Source organism: Eublepharis macularius, chromosome 8 (genome assembly GCF_028583425.1).
Source record: "Eublepharis macularius isolate TG4126 chromosome 8, MPM_Emac_v1.0, whole genome shotgun sequence".
Lineage (NCBI taxonomy): Eukaryota > Metazoa > Chordata > Lepidosauria > Squamata > Eublepharidae > Eublepharis > Eublepharis macularius.
In genome coordinates this window covers 4,079,473-4,099,770 of record NC_072797.1, presented here as the reverse complement: position 1 = coordinate 4,099,770, position 20,298 = coordinate 4,079,473, and the positions used below count along the sequence as shown (strand labels likewise).

Here is a 20,298-nt window from a genome sequence, read left to right as displayed (position 1 = left end):
GAAGCCTGCCAAACCCATTCCATTGGAGTCATTAAGAAAGCACTGGGGTGGGGCTAATAACTGAATTGTGCTATAGTTACACTGCTATTTTCACTTTTATTTTGTGTGGTTATTTTATGACTGTTATGTTGCTATATCCCGTGTTAGGGTTGCCAGCCTCCAGGCAGTAAACAAAACCCCAAGGGGTCCTCCTGGTATAAACCTAGCAGAGAGACGCAGAACAACCGCAACCAGGAGTAAACACAAAATCAATACTCTAAAACAGACAGTTCCTAATTCAATAAATACATTAAAGTGCTACTGTGCATAAGTGAATAAATATAGTGTTAATTATACAGCAGACAATTCCAAGCATTAGACAATAAATATGTAACAAATTCACTAAATGTATATCAAAAATATATAATAAATAAATATTTAGAGTATTGATTCTGTGTTTAATCCTGGTTGCGGACGGTTCTGCTTTTCTCTGCTAGCCTCCAAGTAGTGGCTGGAGATTTCCCTGAATTTCAGCTGATCTTCAGGAGACAAAGATCAGTTCCCCTGGAGAAAATGGCTGCTTTGGAGGGTTGGCTTTATGGCATTATACCCCACTGAGGTCCCTCCCTATCCCAAACTCCTCCCTCTCCAGACTCCACCCCCAAATCTCCAAGAATTTCCCGACCTGGAGCTGGCCCCCTATTCCGTGTACAGTTGCTGAATTTAATGCATAACGCAAATTGTCTTGAAGATTCCTTTGGTTAAATTTGCAAGGCTACATATTTGCTTAGAGGAATGTATTAAATTGGCGTTTTAGAAACTGACATGGAATATGAACACTGTCGACATTATTACGAGCAGGTAGACAAAGAACAAACCCTGGAGACCAGGATGGTGTTTATTTATTTATTTAAAAAAATTAAAACATATTACAAATGTCGTAGGATCTACATGGAATGTGGGTGTCATACGTCTTTAGAAAATTCATACATACGAGGATTTTGATTGTAGGGGCAGAAAAACCCTCTCCCATCCTAACTGTACATATTAATTCATCTCAGAGGATGATTTGATTAACATGAAGTTTGAAGGGGGTGGAATTGCTGGGATCAGTCCCCGTGAACCACAACGGAAGTGCCAAGCAGACTTGCACATAGTGACCCTGTGGTCAAGTGGTTTGGGTGGCACCAGAAACAGATGGGCTGCCTGAAAACTTGACAATTTGAGGTATCCCAATTTTAAAACTTCTCCAGGAACAAGTGCAAACCACTTTCCCTTCCTGAGACCCTGGAAAGCCACTGCCTGCTAGATGAGATGAAACCCAGCTCGACGCACTGCTGATCTTTAGCAAAAGGCAGGTTCATAATCCCTTGGTAAGATTTCCCACCAGCGAGACGTGGCCCTACTTTGAAACCACAGCTGATCAACTGTGTAGCCGTGGGACTCCTTCAGTATCCACCAGCTACATTTCAGCATGTAGTTCTTCTTCCACACTCTTGATATTTTCTGGGGGTGCACCCGAGCTGAGGGATATCATGAAATAGTCAAGGTAACAGTAAAAACAACTTTAACAATCTTTGTTGTATAATATGTGGGGTCCAACTACAGATCCAAAATGAGAGTCCAAATGCAACGGAACCCAACAGGAACCCTTTTGAAGACGACACACAATCATCTGTTTTACCATTCCTGGGGTGGGGGGGTTATACTGCCTTCCATGCACCAACCATCCTGGGATGCTGATTCCTCCAAAGGAAGATTTTCTGTTGTATGTTTGTACAATAGCTGCTGTATTACCCAAATTAACGCTTAGGGTGACGAAAAGCAAACTTTTCCGTTAAAGCACCAGGCCGCAATCCAATGCAAAAATAAAAGCGTTGAAGTTTGTTGGTTTCCAACACTTTTAATTCTGTAAGATTGTGGCCCAGCTGGCACGAATGCAACTTAGAAGTAACAAATCAGTGGTCTACAATATGCATATTTTTAAAAAAACAAGCCAAGACCAAAGCAAGGATGAAACACACATACGCTTTCCCTCACATATGCACAAGGTAATCAAAAGCGAAATGCTGTGACAGCATGTAACAGCACATAGTATACGTATACAGATATATATTCCTCCTTTATATTTACAAAAGTTGATACTGTCGTAGGCCTGAAACACACCCCAAATTGCCACTTGATCCTGAACGAAGTTCTTCAATATTTTTTGCAACAGTCATTCCTACAAATCCTGAAATCTCCCCTGAATCGTCTGTCATTGAATTCTTTCCCTCGTGGTAGCTTATTCTGAGGGAAAGATGGACTATGGTGGGCTACAATTCATCACATCCATTCAAATATTACTGGAACAAACTCAGTCCTGAGGGAGATGAGACTCAAGTGACTCTAGGAGTGGATTTGGCCCACAAAGTAACAGGCAGCGTGGCTACTCATTCTCTCCTTAACTTGCCCGGTGGCCCCAGATCTATTTACAAAGGAAAATCTAAATTGTTTGAGCCTACATCCTGCCATAGAAGGAAAATGGCCATTAAAGAGGTTAAAGCCAAACAATGGCTTTGGATTAAGGCACAGTCCTATGTGCTAACCCCTTTGCAACACTGGTACCCGCTGCAGGCACAACGTGGCACGGTTGGGCTTGTAAGCAACTTTCTAAAACAAATTCCTCAGGGACATTTGAAGAAACTAGGAAGGGAGAAGGGGAAAAGTCAGAGATGGGATTCCTTGTGGGTTGTTTTCCTCTTGCTTTTCTTTGGTTATTGCAGTCCTATTAATAGAGTTCTTTTTTCAAAAAAACAGTCCATCTGCACACAGAGAAACAGTCGCTTTCCGGGGCCGCTTCAAACGTTGTCCCGCTGCTTCACGTTGGATAGCTTGACGGATTCCTCGTCGTGCACTTCGAGAGGTGGCTCATCGTGGCAGCCAATCATCAACTGATAGACTCCTACACCAGCAATGGAGCCGAGGAAAGGAGCGATGATGGGCACCCACCACCACTGCCGGCCACTCCTGTAAAATGAAAGCATTTAGAGATGAGGAGATTAAATATACCAGTGTGGTCTAGTGGTTAGGGTGTTGGCCTATGATCTAAGGGTGGTGGTGGAGAGTGCCCTCAAGTCAGTGCTGACTTATGGCGACGCCTGGTGGAGTTTTCATGGCAAGAGACTTACAGAGGTGGTTTGCCATTGCCTGCCTCTGCAACCCTGATCTTCATTGGAGGGCTCCCTTCCAATTACTAACCAAGGTTGACCCGGCTTAGCTTCTGAGATCTGATGAGAGACCTGAGTTCAAATCCCCCCTCTGGCACGAAGCTTATGAGCAACCTCCCTCTCTCTTTCTCTCAGGGCCAAGCTACAAGTGACAAATGACACTTGAATGGCAAGTGTATTTCTCCCTGTTCACTTGCCCTCCACTCAATCCACTTGCCAGGCAAGTGTCTTTCATCATGTGTAGCTTGGCCCTAAGCCTCACCTACCTCCCAGCATTGTTGCAAGACTAAAATGAGGAAAGGAGACCGTACTTGTGGAGCTCCTGGGACGAAGGCTGGCATCAAAGTGTATTAGATCAGGGTTCCCATGGCACCCACCAATATCATTCCTGCCACCCACCAAGTGTTTTTAGAAAGTGGGTGAGGCCAGGGGGATTCTTGCCCAGCAGGGCTTCTGATTAGCCATTGGCGATCCAATCAGCTGGGCAGATTGAAGTCATGTTATTTCCGTGGCAGCTGCCACCACAGTGTTGGCTTTATCCTCTCACTCCTTTATCCTAGTGTATTTTTTCAGTTGCCCCTCACCTCCCTGCACTTTGGCTTCCTATTTGTGTATGGCTCTGCCTCCGGTGGCAGCCATTTTATGGTCAACTCCACCTCCTACAATAGCCATTTTGTGGTTGCGTCCATCACCTTGTGTCAGAACTACAAGTTGCCCGCAGGCTCGGAAAGGTTGGAACATTCAATCAATCTCTCTGTATTTAAAGAGGCAGCAAAATTGCCTCCAGACCAGGGACTCATGCAGGAACACAGTGGCTAGATTCTTCCAAGGGCAGATACTTCCCAACCGTAATTCTTAACCATAAAAATAAAACGGGGAGGAGGCTTCAATTTTAATTCAGCTATCAGATGTTTTGGATATGCGGTTCAGTTCTAATTCCTGGAGGAACACAATTCTCCATCAGGAAGAAGCAAGAAGAAGGAGCTCCATAGATTCCCTTGCTCTTGAAAGTGTCTCTCATGGGGTCATCTGAGGGCTTGTTTACAATGAACTGTCCTGTGATAACACCAAGGCATAGCACAGAGTTGTGTCTTGAAATGAACCTTACAGCTCCACCATTTATTCTCCTTTCTCTGAATTGCTGCAGTTTCAGGGAAAAAACAACTGAGAAGATTTCAGACTTTGCTCTCAGCCAAGCTCATTTCTGTTATCAAAGATCCATCTGGGGAACAAAAGTTAGAGAGACAGACCAGGGCCGTTTCCACACGGCTCCCCTCTCTTCGTAATGTCCCAGTAGATCACGCAAAAAACGCAGAAGATAGCATTTCCTCGCGCGAGATTTGAACATCACGTGACATTGCGCAAATCTCGTGCAAGAAAATGCGATCTTCCGCGTTTTTTGCGCGATCTACCGGGACATTATGAAGAGAGGGAAGCCGTGTGGAAACAGCCCAGGAGACAGTTCTGTTCTTCACATCTGCACTGCCTTTTTCCTTCTTAAATGGCATGCCAACCTGCCCCCCACCATCACCACTGTCTAAGTCACTAGTTAATTGTCTCAAAATATATAGAAGACTTTGGAGCAGCTCTAATAGCAGAGGTTCTCTTTCCCAATAGGCTGATTAAATGAACAGAGCCAACTGTCAAATTTCCCGAATGATGATAAAGTCTGAATGTAAACTCAACTGAACATAAACACAAACACGTACTCCTGTCAGAGGCATTTTCTTGGGAGCGCCGCACAGAGAATAATACCACTTACGTGAAAACTTCCGAGCCCCAACCAGCGATGGCTGTGAAAAGACGAGGCCCAAAGTCTCGGGCTGGGTTGACAGCATATCCAGAGTTGAAGCCCATAGAAGTTCCAATCACCAAGATGACAAAGCCGACAGTGAATGCCTCCAAACCTTTGGGAACTGCATTGTTGTGAGGGTCCACAATTGCCAAGACACAAACAAGCAGGGCTGCTGTGCCAATAAACTGAGAGGAGGGAGGAAGGAGAGAGGAACGTCTGATTTTATTCCTTAAAAACTAGTTCCCTGCGTTGAACTTTTTTGCATTAGTTAAACACAAAATAATCCTATTAACCTTAAGAATCACCCTGTTGTCTTTTCAGAAAGCCCCTCCTGAGTCAATTTTAATTTACTTTTCAAGATTTTAAAACCGATCTGCCTGGATCAAGGCCAGTATTTTTTTTCCCATCCAACCAGATGGGAAGTTCACCAGCAGGGCATGAAAACTACTTCCATGCTGTTTGTTCCCTCCTTCTAGTATTCAGAAAGAAAATTCTCTGGTCATGGAGGTTTCATTTACCTATCAGGGCAAAGCTTACCAGTTGCCCGCTGATAGTAAGCAATCTCCCGGGGATCTGCCCGGATACCCACCGATTGCTGGTGATCAGTGGAGAATGGCAAACCCCTTGGCAATCACCTGACACTTGCAAGCAACCCGGGAAAGCCCACACTGAGCAGGCTCTTGACAGGGCGTGATGACATCACTTCCTGAAGTGACATCATCGCTCTAGCCGTGGGCGTGCTCCTGCCCTTTGTTGGGCCAATCTATTAGCAGTGTCAGCAAGGGGTTGGACTAGATGGTCTGTATGGCCCCTTCCAACTCTATGATTCTATGATTCTACGATTTACGGTTGACAACATCACACAATACACTTCCAGGAATTTTCTCCTGGAAGTTTATTTCTAAACAGCATGTTAGGGTTGGGTTTGGTTTTGCAAAGGGATATAACAGAACTGGCATCGCTTTTTAGCAGTATAGGAAGAGGTTTGCTCTTTAGCCCTTCCTACCCCAATGCTTTGGCTGCACAATGACGTTCTGAGTACAAACAAAGGCGGTAAAATACTCCTCAAGCTTGGAATGTTTAATCCACATTTAATTTAAACACTGAAGATTAGCCTGAATAAAAACTCTTACATTATGAGATGCAGAGGCCGGGGCACTGGATAATTTGCGGGGGGCGGGATTCTATGGACTAACAAGATCACTCCTCTAGCGAGAAGGGGGGAAAGAGGAGGGAAGAAAGGCATGGGAAGGGAAAGCGAGGAGGAAGGCTGCAGTGATGTGTGCCAAGGGTTTAAAATGGACTCAAAGTATTAAAACTTGAAATAAACACTATGCAATAAATAGAACACTGGTCAGAATGCCGTCATTATATAGCGTTGGGACCTGGACAGACCATGGGAACAATCTCCCTCAATCAGTTCCAGAAATTACAGCTCCAAGACATAGTGCAGTGGATGGGGGAACTAGAGATCTCCCGGAATTACAGCTGATCTCTATCTTCTGGGCATGGAGTAAGGATCACTGGGTGTGTGTGGAGGGAGGTTTTGTGAATTTCCTGCATTGTGCAGGGGGTTAGATTAGATGACCCTAGAGGTCCCTTCCAACCCTAGGATTCTACGACTATACAGCAGAGAACAGCTGCTTTGGAGGATTTGCTCTACGGCATTATACCCCACTGAGGGCCCTCAGCTCCCCAAACCCTGCCCTTTTCAGGCTTACACACACACACAAATCTCCAGGAGTTTCCTAACCCGGAGTCGGCACTAGCAGTAAGCTTCACAATAGATCGCACCCATTGTGCTTGAAGACTCTTGCCTCAATAGAGTGTGCATGTCGCCTAAAGGGCAATTAGGGTAAAACAGAGAAGTGCAAGATATGGAAACACCAGCCGGTTGCACCATATCCAAATTGACTCTTGGGATAAACCAAAGGAAGCAGATTGTTGGAAGCCAAGTGGTTTCCCGAAAAGAAGCAAGTTCCTCCTGAGATTAAAGTGGCTTGCGGTTTAAAAAATGATCCCTCGAAGATTTCCAAACCTTACAAACTCTCAAATGAAAAGGCCCACAATACAAACCATTTGAAAGCGAGCCTCGTGAACCGCTCAGAGTAAATGATTGTTTTGAAAGGCCTGGCACCTTCCCTCGGCCACTTACCTGGTCAAAAAATCCATTCACGGAGTTCAAGTGATTTGATGGGTAAGTGGCAAAAATCCCGGCTGTGCCATTGTCACCTGTGACGAACAGCTGGTTCCCACCAAAGGCCCAGATGGCATCTAGGAAAGGGAACAAAGCATGAGCTGGGTAAGAGCTTCGCCACCCTGTTTTTGCCCTGAACCTCCAACAGGAGAGCTTAATATGACATGGGACAATGTGGGCTGTATCCGGCCACTTGGCCGAACTAAATACAGCACAGTTTGGTGTAGTGGTTAAGAGCACAGGATTCTAATCTGGAGAGCCAGGTTTGATTCCCCGCTCCTCCACTTGAAGCCAGCTGGGTGACCTTAGGCTAGTCAGGGGTCTCTGGAGCTCTCTCAGCCCCACCCTTATCAAAGGGTGATTGTTGTGGGGATAATAATAACATACTTTGTAAACGTCTCTAAGGGCCAAGCTACACATGACGAATGACACTTGAACAGCAAGTGTATTTCTCCCTGTTCACTTGCCCTCCACTCAATCCACTTGCCGTTCAAGTGTCATTCGTCATGTGTAGCTTGGCCCTAAGTGGGTGCTAAGTTGTCCTGAAGGGTGATATATAAATCAAATATTATTATTATCATTAATTTCATGTCTGCACCCACCATGCTGTGTCAGGTGTGCAGGTTCAAAAAGTTTGGAGACTTGCGGGTTTGTTGCGGGGATAATAATAATATACTTTGTAAACCGCTCTGAATGGGCATTAAGTTGTCCTGAAGGGCGGTATATAAATCGAATGTTATTATTATTGTTGTTGTTGTTGTTATATTTTTCTGCACTAAGGAGACTTCCTCCAACCTCAGGGTCTCCCCCTCCAGTAGCACTTCTTCCAGGGAATGGCTCTTGGTGCTGAAGGAAAGCTTCCACATTTAGTTGAGTGGAATGGCAAGATACTACTCAGTACAGCCCAAATTAAATATATTTAAGTCCTAGAGCATCACCCCAATATAATGATGTCACTTTCGGTTTGGTACCAGAAGTGACACCATGCACCGGCGCATGCTGGCACACGTGTCCCTGCTCCCCAATTCCTCCCAGAGGTTTGTCAGCAACCACAGCTGTGGCTACCATGGAGAAATCAGTCCTAAACTAATTTATGAGCAGGAGAGGGAATCCTGTATTTTGTGCTGATTGCAAGCCTCAGGTATAACATTGTTCTTGGTTGGCAAGTCAGTTCACACCCCCAGCCAACCACCCTAAGGGTATCTTAACAGACTGTAATCAGTTCCAAGATGATGCAACAATCCGACACATATGATATATGATAGATATGTGATTATCATCTCTGGGGAGTGGAGTCTTCTAGTGACGGTCTCATTAGGTTATGAAGAACCTGCCTTAAAACACTGTGCAATTTCTGCCTCACGTTGGTCTCCATGAAGTCTATGGAGTCTTAGAGTTAACGTTTATCTGCTCTCATCCTGAGGAAAGGGCACCCTGGGTGAGTTTATGGTGGCTGTAATATCCAAGCACCTTCCAAGGCACTGAAAAACACGGTTTCACATTGGCCGAGGCCCCTTAATGAGGGACCATTAATAGGATCTTTCAGCTAATAATCCCCATCAAAAGGTACCAGCAAATGTAAATACTTGGTGGGTGGAAATTGTGAGTAGGTATATGTTTGTAGGGTGTGCTAATCATTGATAACACTGCTGTATTTCTGTTCCTCTGCCGCTTGCCTGAGATAAGTCTCCACCCATGTGAGGGTTATAGAGACAAGCTGGGTCCAATCTACCCGGTAGAATCCCCTGTTCCAAGCTCCCATTCTTATAACGTGGATTAAAGTGGCTTGTCCCTTGAGGCAACTCAGTACAACCCCATGGGAAATAATTCAGACAAAGTGCACAACAACTCAATTCCTTTCCATGGTGCCTGCACAGGAAAATTTCCCACTGGGCTCAAGGTCTTGATCCTACCTCTGTGTGTGTGTGTGTGTCTCTGTGTGTGTCTGTGTCTGTCTGTCTGGAGATCTCCCAAAATTACAATGGATCTCCAGGTCACAGAGATCAGTTCCACTGAAGAAAATGGCTGCTTTGAATGGTGAACTCTATGGCATTATACCCTGCTGAGGCCCCTCCCCTAAACCCACCCTCTATAAGCTCCACCTCCAAAATCTCCAGGAATTTCCCAACCTGGATCTGGCAAACCCGTGTGTGTGTGTGCGTGCGTGTGTGTGTGTGTGTGAGAGAGAGAGAGAGAGAGAGATTTGCTGAGTGACGTTCTGTCCCCTCCAACAGGAAATTGCTGTGGTGTAGACAGAAAACGTGACCTTCCCAAGCTCACTTTGAGATCTGAAAGACAGTGCTTTGGAGTAAGAGGCCCACAAAGATACAGTCAGCACACGTGCTTACCATAGTACAAGCCGAAAACAATGCCAGCTCCCAAGAATGCTCCGAGGGTTTGTGCTATAGCATATACTGGCAATTTTATCCAAGGTTCCCGAGCCATAAAGCACATTGCAAAGGTGACGGCTGGATTCAAGTGGCCACCTGCAAAACATTTCAGCGTTAGGGTATTTACTTGCCCATAAGAAGAAAAAACACTTTGTGTGCATTTGTTCACGTAAGCAGGAGAGACCAGATTGTGTAGGCAACACAATCTTCAACGGTCGAAGTGCCAACTCACTAGGAGATCAGATGGCACAATTAAACTGGGCAAAGTCTAAGGACAAAGGAAAGGGGAGCAAGTTGTGCCAAGTTAATGCAAGACCTGGGTTTTGGCATTTGAATCGATCTACGGGCGATCCCACGCTTTGTGGCTTTTCAGCACTCAGCAAATTGCACACAGCCCTACTTGCAAGAGCCCAAATCATATAGCTGTAGTGAAGGACCCCGCATCAACCTTCCTATGGCTAGCGAGCAGTTCCTAGTTGGCAATGAGTTCACAAAAGCAATTCAAGTGCACTGAAAATGGCCTTTTAATTATTATAGAGCATATTCTTTTTTAGAACAAATTTTGGGTGCATAATCAGCTTACCATTTTGTAATTGTATCGGTGATTTTATATTTTAATAGCATAAGCACCTTGGAGACCCCCTTGAACGTACAATCTGTTGCAGTAAGTATGAACCTACTATGTAATTTCTGCATTGCTTAACACATCTTCTGTAAGTACGTTTGCTTTGTTTCAGCTCTCTTTTCAGGTTTCTGCAATCCAAATCCCATTGGACTACTTATTTGATGTTCTGCCTGTCTGCCTGTCTATCTGTCTGTCTGTCTGTTTGTGTCCATTATTTGACTGACACAATGTCAGTCAAAGCAAGTTACAGCTGAGACATTCAATAAACAATGCAATCAGTACAGATTGCAGAAATTTGAATATTGCAGAAATCTGATAGAGTCGAACCTATGATGAAACAAAGCATCAGCAATTTAACATGGCATATTAAGAATGCAGTAGCGACCCGGTATCCTGTTGCTTGTATGGATTTACACTGTGTGATCCACCTTGGGTCTCAGAGGTGAACGATAAACAACATTTAAAAATATAAATAAACTGTAGGCTGATTGTGTGGTTTATCACAAATTTTGCAATAAAATAATTACATTTGACTTGAAAGTCTGGCAAAGATTCCTCCTGGGAAAGCATACCCAGGGCTGCAGCCCGAAAAGGGCCCTCCCAAGCTACAAGTGACGCCTGACACAGGTTGGACACTTGTCAGCTTCCCTCAAGTTTTGATGGGAAATGTAGGCATCCTGGTCTTGCAGCTGTAATGGAGAGCCAAGCTGTAAAACCAGGACGCCTATATTTCCCATCAAAACTTGAGGGAAGCTGAGAAGGGTCCGACCGGTGTCAGGCGTCACTTGTAGCTTGGCTCTTAGTATGTGAGTACTGTCCATTTGAAATTTACTCAGGGGATATTTACTCCACGGTAAGGTGGGACCTGGAGATCTCCCAATATTACAACTGATCTTCCGACTAAATAGATCAGTTTCCATGGAGAAAATGGCTGCTTTGGAAGGTGGATTCTAAGGCTTTATACCCCACTGTGGTCCCTCCCCTTCCAAACCCCGCCCTCCCCAGGCTCCACCCTCAAATCTCTATGAATTCCCCAACCAGGAGTTGGCCACCCTAGTGAGGCCACTCCTACATGCACATGGTGGAAGGCAGGCCCAAAGATCCCCGTCCATACCGGAGATCTGTCCGGCGATCAGAATTCCCAGTGTGACAGCAAAGCCGAAAGCCAAATTGACTGTCAGGAACGTCCCGTGGGTCTGTCTGCTGAGCACAATCTGAGCCACTGAGCCACAGCCGAACAACTGGAAACAAGGAAATGATGCAGAGGAATTAGCTGTGTTAGTCTGTAGTAGCAAAATAGTAAAGAGTCCAGTAGCACCTTAAAGACTAACCAACTTTATTATAGCATAAGCTTTCAAGAACCACAGCTCTCTTCGTCAGATGCAGGGGAAAGATGGTTGTTAAATCCAGCTCAATGGATTCCTCTGATTGGAGCAGGGGTTAATTTCCATTTTATTGCACCTACCAAATATTTCCTCTCCTTTACCTTAAGATGCCTTGAAATATTGTCGAAAGCTTTCACGGCTGGAGAACGTTAGTTGTTGTAGATTTTCTGGGCTGTATTGCCAAGACTACGGCTGTACAGCCCGGAAAATCTATAACAACTAATGCCTTGAAATTTTTTAAGGATATGAACAGACAGATGTAACTTGAAGGACACTCACTGCATTTTCTTTAAACATACAGTCTTCTCTCTGAGTTGTCCTTAGGAGAAACAGTCAAAGCTAACTGTGCACAGGGCTGATTGGCTGGAAACCAGTGCCATTACCAACCCCATGTGGTATAGTGAGTAGAGTATAGTGGGCTAGGATCTGGAAGACCTAGGTTCGAATCCCAACCCTGCATTTGAAGCTCACTGGGTGACCTTGAGCCAGTCACACCCTCTCAGCCTAACCTACCCCACAGGGTTGTTTTGAGGATTCAATAGAGGAGAGGAGGATGAGGTCTGCTGCATTGGGTCCCCAGCGGGAATGGTGCGGTATAAATGGAGCAAATAAATAAATAATTATGGGAGATTGAACACATACGCACACGCACACACCGGCCATTTCTTCTTCATTAAAATACTTGTAAGTAGAATTTCAGCTAGGCTACGGATGCTGCAATTCCGCACAACTGCAGAAAAAGTACAGGATGCGACTGATTGCAATCCAGTGGGCAACTGTCAGCAATCAAGCCACTGCTGTTTGACAGCCTTGAGACTCACAAGCGGTTAGCTTCCTGCAGAGGTCATCTTCCTAAATAGCTCTGCTTTACTTTCTTTCTTTCTTTCTTTCTTTCTTTCTTTCTTTCTTTCTTTCTTTCTTTCTTTCTTTCTTTCTTTCTTTCTTTCTTTCTTTCTTTCTTTCTTAAAAAAGCAAGTTTCTGGCCCTTGTGGCAGCTTCAAAGAATATACTTGCAAAGTGTGGCTGGTGAGACCAGACCCACAAAGGCAGAGTACTGGGTTTCCAGCTCAGGGCCAAGCTACAAGTGATGCCTGACACAGGTTGGCCACTTGTCAGCTTCCCTCAAGTTTTGATGGGAAATGTAGGCAGCTTGATGGAATGTTGGACGAGTGACAGTTGAAAAGTCCATTGGACAGCAGCCAGAGAGCCAAGCTGCAAGACCAGCCAAAAAATGGCCGCTTTGAAGGGTGGACTTCATTGGATTATACCTTGCTGAAGCCGGAGAGCCAAGCTGCAAGACCAGGACGCCTACATTTCCCATCAAAACTTGAGGGAAGCTGACAAGTGGCCAACCTGTGTCAGGCGTCACTTGTAGCTTGACCCTGAGATGTCATCAGCGCCTGGCAGGATCATTTGCCTCTCTCCCGTAGGACAGGGTTGCCAGTCTCCAGGTGGGGACTGGAGATTTCTTGGAATGACAACTGATCTCCAGACTACAGAGATCAATTCCCCTCGCAAAAAATGGCCGCTTTGAAGGGTGGACTTTATTGGATTACGCCTTGCTGAAGTCCTTTCCCTCTCCAAACCCCGCCCTCCCACCCCCCAAAATCTCCAGGAATTTCCTGTTCTGGAGTTGGCAAGCCTGCCTCAGGATCAGACTACATTATGCAGACACAGGGTTGCCAACTCTGGGTTGAGAAATTCCTGGAGATTTGCAGGGTGGAGCCTGGGAGAGGTATGTTAGGGGGTGAGAAGGGAACTCAGCAGGTATAATGCCCTCGAGTCCACCCTCTACAGCAACCATTTCCTCCAGGGGAACTGTTCTCTATCATCTAGAGATCAGTTGTAATTCCAGGACATCTCCAGTCCCCACCTGGAGGCTGGCAACCCTAGGCCTGCCCAAACTGACTTCCTAGTATGTGACTGGGATTACTCTGGGGCAAAGTTTTGATTTATTTTTCCAACAAGCTGACTTCTCTGAATCACGGAGGGGTTATAAGTCAGCGTCTGGAAAAGGGCTCCTTCTCGCCCAGGCAAAACACTGCATCAACCTGGCTCTATTTGTTCTGCAATTAGTCTTCGTCCCCCCACCCCTGCCCCCATCCCAGCCATCAGCCCACAAACCCTTTCACACCTTGTCATGGAGGACAAAAGGTTCTGGCTGGTTTTGTTTGTCCTTGAACTTTAAACAAATACGAATCACAGGGAGAAAGAGAAAGGAACCTGCAGGCAGCTCTCTGTGGCGCTAAACCAAGAAGCATGTTATCGTCTGGAGTGACAACTTCCCTGCGAGGGAGGTCGAACTGACCAGGCTCCAAGCAGGCTGGCTTTTGTAAACTGAGGTGACCACAGCACCCAGGAATTGATTCAAAGCTGCCGAGCAAGTTGACTGGAAGCACTATTTCTGAACAACACATTTATCAAGCTTGAGGAGGCACTGGGAAAAAGAAACCTGAGCCCCCAACAATGGGCTAGCTGAGGACATTTGGACCTGGGAAAATCCCGGGAGCAGCCACTAGTTAATATGGGACGCAGTCCGTCAGTTAATACGGGCCGCAGTCCGTCAGTTAATACGGGCCGCAGCCCGTCAGTTAATACGGGACACAGTCCGTCAGTTAATACGGGACACAGTCCGTCAGTTAATACGGGACACAGTCCATCGCCCATTCATTTCAATGGGGCGTAGGCAGGAGAACTTCCCAATGAATTGGTCCTTATGGGTCAGCTTGACCCATCTCCCCATAAGCTACCTTTAATGTGTGCTGGTCAACTCTAATCCATCCTCCGAGGCAGACAAAAAGCTCGAGGATGTGTTATGCTCCTATTGTGTGGTAGTCCCAGCTCCCATCATGGCAGGCTGGTAAATGTTGTCACAGTTACCAAGGGTTGCCGATCGGAGTTGGGAAATTCCTGGATATTTGGAGGTGGAGCCCGGGAAGGGTGGGGTTTGGGTAGAGAAGGTATCTAGCGGGGTATAATGCCCTAGAATCCACCCTCCAAAGCAGCCATTTTCTCCAGGAGAACTGATCTCTGTTGTCCGGCAATCAGTTGTCACCTGGAGTTTGGCAACCCTAGGTGTCTATATGTGTGTGTTTTAGATGTATGGCAGCCTTTCATCAGAGGTGCCCTGTTTGATGAGTGATTAAGGAAACTCTCTTCACAGCCCTTCTTTGTTCTAATGTCTAAACAACGGCAAATACCAGTTAATCCAGCATGCCGAGAACAGTCCGACGGGCGATTTATCAGAAACAGCCCGATTCAACAGCAAAGGACCCACAACGGCTGGCATGTGAGAGAATCCGAGTTCAAAGCTCTTGCCTCGAAATGCGCTCATATCTACTGAAGGGGTCTTTCATTTTAAATGGGGTGTAAAAATGCTAAGATCCTAAAAACAAGAGCTTTTTTTCCTCCTTGCCAGCAACGACAGATAAATCGTTCAGGCAATCTGGGTAGGTGCGCCATTATAACTCCTTTAATGCCTTCCTTAGGTGGTCATTTGGTGACAGCAAGGCTGCACAGGAGAAGAGGAGCCTGTTGCTGCTTTGCACAGGGCGGGGGGCTCACCCAGTTCAAAAAAGATGCTGAGTGCAAAGTCCCACAGGGACGTGCTCTTGCCTTGCCCCAATCGTGTTGAATTCAAGTTGCTGTCTAGTGTCCTGAGAGTTCTGCTTAACTCCCTAGTGATCTGGGTGCGGATCAACAACTTCTGCAGTCGATGACTGAGAACTGCTCGTTTCAATCCGCCAGAGCCTGTGTTAAGTTTGGGGCTGCTGCCTTTTTTGCATAGCGTACCTGTTTGAGACGGCAAATTGGGAAACACCATTATCGTCTCCAAATCTGCATGCTCAAGTCTTTAATTTGATCCCGCATTTATCTCTCTGGGATCATGCTAAGTGCCCTAAAAGGCTCTCCAAGCCTGGCGCTGTCTTTGCCAATAGCTATATTGACACAAAGAGGATGAACAGGTTTGGGAAGCGTCCTATATCCTCTGCATTTGGAAAGCAATCCCAGGCGGCCTTCGCCACAAGCAGGGGAAACGAAAGGCCGATCCTAGCTTCCCAGATGGAAGATTCCAGGTCCTCTTTCTTCCCCTTCCTCTCTTCCTCCCAGATGCTGTTATGAAGGAAGAGCTGGACATTGCAGCAAAGGAAGTATAAGATTAAGAGGCTTAAAACTCAATGACTTCCAGACTGGGTCTTTCCTGCTTCTCCCTCCAAAGCAGAACATGCTCATCAGAGAACAAAGAGGAGCATTTGGCAAGGCGAGCCAACCACACCACAGGCCTTTGCACAAATGTAACATCAGAAGTTGCAGGCTTCCACCAAAGAAGCAAACTACCAAGCACATTTCACCAATGCAAAACAGATATAAAGAAAGACGAAGTACATCAGGGAGAAGTACGTCAGGGAGAACTACGTCAGGGAGAAGACTGCACCAGTAGCTTATTGGCCATGGCAAGGACACCAGGAAGAAGAACATGGACCATACAATGCTGCAACCACACAAAGTGAGAATTAACTCACAGCTAAGTGCTCCAAACTCACAGCTGGCTACAGCATGCCAAGGAATCCCCACAAGCGTGCCCTGGCCGATACAGATACCAGAGACTCCTAACTCACCCTATCCCCAGTGGAAAAGCAAGGTCATGGAGGGCTTTGGAGAAGGACGATGTCAGGAAAAGTCTTTGTGAACCCTCTCGCACCTCAGTGCTTTTCTGTTAGGATCCCAGTTTTGGCAGCTGGAATAAGGATTAATCTGTAGGGGTGGGGGACTCAAAGAAGGGGGGGCTGAAAGAGAACCTGAAAACTTGCATCTGGGAAGCTGGGATCTGCCTTTCAGTTCCCCAGAAGCCTGCTTATACTTAAGGCTGCCTGGGACTCACAGTCACTCTACACGTTACTTCTTTTACGAGTTCTCCATGGAACCAGCCCATGCTCTGTGCGGACACACATCACCATGGGGACTGGCTTCTATTTTTTTTAAAAAAAACAGCATGCAAATGGGCTCAGAAAGTTGCCACTTGGGGAAGAAAAGCTCCTGTGGTTGTTGTGGGTTTTCCGGGCTGTATTGCCGTGGTCTTGGCATTGCAGTTCCTGACGTTTCGCCAGCAGCTGTGGCTGGCATCTTCAGAGGTGTAGCACCAAAAGACAGAGATCTCTCAGTGTCACAGTGTGGAAAAGATGTAGGTCATTGTATCTACTCAGGAGGGGTGGGGTAGAGGGGTAGAGGGGTGGGGGAGTAGATACAAATGACCTACATCTTTTCCACACTGTGACACTGAGAGATCTCTGTCTTTTGGTGCTACACCTCTGAAGATGCCAGCCACAGCTGCTGGCGAAACGTCAGGAACTGCAATGCCAAGACCACGGCAATACAGCCCGGAAAACCCACAACAACCATCGTTCTCCGGCCGTGAAAGCCTTCGACAAAAGCTCCTGTCTTTCTCCCAAGCTTTTTTCCCTACGCAAAAACAGTGCAGGGAAGGTGTTTTTCCCCCTTTCTGCTGCTGCACCAGCACCCAATACCTTCATGAGGTATAAGAAGGACACCCAGGCCATGGATTTCCTCCTTGGTATCAAGCTTGAGAAATGTGCCCATGTTGCTTCCAAACGTTTGGCACTGCTGAAATCAGCAGCTCCTTTGCACACAAGGTTTGGCTCGGGCTTTATCAGAGGTGCTGTTGTGTACTTAGCTACCCCGCCCTTCCAAGGAGGATGGGTACGTGCCAAGAAGATCGCAGCCCTGCCGGGCGGGGACCCTTCAGTCAAGGACGCTACGTTTATTTCGTGCTTCTGCTAAACTGAACTGCTCTTTTTTATGGATAAAAAACTGTCGGGAGGTGGGGGTGCATCCGAAGAAAGAACCGCCTTGCTCACCCCCAGTTTGTCATAACAGGTGTTTGCTGGGAGGATTCTTAATGCAGAAGTTGAAGGATTGCAGGACACGTCTGGCTTCGCTCTTTCAGCCTGACACCATCCATAACATTTTCCCGAAGCTGAGGAATTTCTCAGAAACGGGATCTTAAAAGGGGCCAGATTTTGACTTCTTCCCGATTAAATTCAACAGAGCTTTCTCTGGCATTACAACATTACAGTTGCAGCTGAAATCTGAGCAAATGTGTATATTCCCTGGACTCATCCTCCTGAAAGTCCTTTTATCTCAAAGAGCAAAAATAGACAGGACATGAAAGATCTGGGTTCAGGATCTCCTACTTAAAAAAAAAACCTAAGGTCTCAAGTGGAAAGGGGTGTTCAAGAAATACCTGGAAAATACAATATACTGGGTTCAGTGTACATGCAAGCCATTTGGAGCACTCAGTCGCAGGCCAGTAGGAGCGGTACCTGGCTTGTGCCAGCCAAGTTCTCTTCAACGGGCTTGTGCAAGGGATTGGGGCCACTGTCATTAGCCAGTGAGGTAAGTGGCACTTGGATTGTTCACCCCAGGTGTCTAGTTGTCTCACACCTGCTTGGATTCTGACAGGCACTCGTTCATTGCCATTCAATTCCAAAAGCATTTGGGTCTTACATGAACTGAATAGGTTATTTAGGTGCCCAGATGAGATCTGGCATGCCAGTTTCGAGGTACACCGGAAGCCACTTGGTTCAGTCTTTTTTTTTTCTCCAAAAAGAGAAACTCATAGGCATTTGCCATAAATGTTAAGGAATCAGAGGTGGCTCTCCCATTCTTTAGACATCATAGCACTCAAACTGGGAAGGTGGGATGCATGTGCCTTCCCCCCCTCCCCACTTCCAGAACACGCACATACCCCACACTCAGCGAACAAAAACAGCAACATCGGCTTCTCAAGCTTGCACATATAATGACTCCTTCAGACTACCTCTTTCCACTGGGTTCTCACCCTACAGTACACACAAATTCAACACACAAAAGGACCCTTTTAAGACCCATAAATACAAACATTCCATTTCAGCTCATCTTTCTTTATTAGCAAACTGAGCAATCTACCAAGCAGCTGTTATCTCCCTTTTTTTCTTACAGTAGTAAAGAAGAAGAGCAAAGAACTTAAATTCATTTTTCTTATGTTTCATTATGGACATCTCCTGCATTTTTACTTGCAAGGAGACAGTATGGGCCAGCGCATAGCTTGTGAGATTGAGATCTGGATTCAGGTAACCCTGGTGAGCTGTGAACAAGAAGTCACGTAGGCAGGCAGTTTCACACGTTACACAGGGCAAGGGCAAGTTCGCCACCAGGTATAACCTCAAGAAAGAGCAGTAATTATTCCTGGATGGGGGCACAGCTTTGGAAACACGTTTGATCTCTTCACACTGCGCATCAAGTGAACACTTAAGCCAGATGGGTACCTAAAAGTGTCACGTGCAAAGAAACTTCTGGATAGTTCTTAAGATGAGAAATGTACCTTAGAATCTGACTGTGAAAATTAAAGAAAAGTCAATCTGAGTCTTTGCAGTTGGAAACATTATAAATGTGAATTCTAGAAGGGCAGTAAAGAGGACAAAGCACAAGGCAAGGAGAAAAACGGTGTGTGCTATCTTTCATTGGGAAAAAATTGATTGGTGCAGCAGCAGGCAAACTTTCAGATTACTCAGAGCACTCAGTGACTGAGCTACACTTCTGTGTCACTCAAAACTTTTCCTATTCCTGCACCAACTTGGAGAAAAGTTTCACACCTTATTCTCCCCAGCATCTCAGGGCAAAGCCTCGTGTCACACAATCAAGAGGCATGTTCTCCTGCACCAGCGCAACAGAAATGATTGAAATGAGTATCAACATTTATGAATCACGTAAAATCCTCCTAAACTATTCCTCTAAATCAACATTCAAATATTACTTTGCCCCCAAGAAGCATTTTGGTAAAGCTCCACCACCTTGCCCACCCAATCAACCCCTCTCCCTGCACCAGAGTTCCCAGTCTACTTACCACCAGCACCAAAGTCCCAAGGCATTCAGCCAGAGCCTGCCGGAGGAGTTTATTCCTGATACTCAGCCGGTGGCTGACAGCACTCAAAACCTCCTTCTGCCTGCCCATTATGCCTGCTGGCTTTTCCGTCTAGGCTTGGTGTGCAGACGAGAGAATCCCTCTCAGCTCTTCAGCTCTTGCCTAGCAGTGGCTCTTTATCAGATCTCAGACTTGCTTCGTCCTATAAATATGTTGAGTGAACCTTGAAACACCTCCCCATCGGTGACTCCGCCTAACTTCAAGTGCAATTTATGTTTTTTTTTTCTTGACAGCGCAAGACTGAGTGAGTGGTTTTACTGGCTCTTTTCTTTTTAAATGACTCACACTTAAACCACAACCCAGTTAAGGAGGGTGTTTGGGCGTGTACCGGTTGAATTTGATTCAGTACAATGGCCGGCCAGAAGTGCCCTTCGCTCTAATTATTTGTCAATAAAGCATCCTAAACTGCGTGGAGGGAAGTCCTGATTCCGTCACCCGGCTGCTCTGGGCAACCCCTTTTGTATCACCTGAATCAAAAGTGCTGCATCAGCTTATTTGATTGAAGGATATCAGAGGGCCACACTCCTTTGGGATTCCTTTGAGTCGAGGACCCTGTTTGGGAATGCAAGCTCAGTCCTGGAACATGATGACTCGCCAGAGTGCCTCTGAGCATGTGTGTCTTTCCTTTCCCACACCCCAGAAATTAGGAGATAGGATTCCTGGTGCAAAAGGCAGAGCCTCCATTCACGACAATCCATATCATCTCATTCATTCCTCACTATATCTATCCCGCCTTC

General features: G+C 46.1%; 1 protein-coding gene across 1 annotated transcript; it reads right to left on the bottom strand.

Moving 5' to 3' along the window:
* Positions 1-871: 871 nt before the first annotated feature.
* AQP3 (aquaporin 3 (Gill blood group)) lies at positions 872-19,695 on the bottom strand. The gene is made up of 6 exons (XM_054986787.1): positions 19,484-19,695; positions 11,310-11,436; positions 9,529-9,666; positions 7,139-7,257; positions 4,951-5,168; positions 872-2,988 (listed from the first exon to the last, which is right to left on the bottom strand). Exons 1-6 carry the CDS (start codon positions 19,589-19,591, stop codon positions 2,820-2,822), a joined length of 879 nt encoding a protein of 292 aa, XP_054842762.1. The 5' UTR covers positions 19,592-19,695; the 3' UTR covers positions 872-2,819.
* Positions 19,696-20,298: the final 603 nt, after the last annotated feature.

Excerpts from the sequence above, each read along its gene's own strand:
- AQP3 (XM_054986787.1), bottom strand. The coding sequence starts at position 19,591 with ATGGGCAGGCAGAAGGAGGTTTTGAGTGCTGTCAGCCACCGGCTGAGT. Across the intron at positions 11,437-19,483 it reads TTGGGACTTTGGTGCTGGTG|TTGTTCGGCTGTGGCTCAGT; the intron begins GTAAGTAGACTG and ends CCTTGTTTCCAG. Across the intron at positions 5,169-7,138 it reads TGAATGGATTTTTTGACCAG|TTTATTGGCACAGCAGCCCT; the intron begins GTAAGTGGCCGA and ends CCCTCCTCTCAG.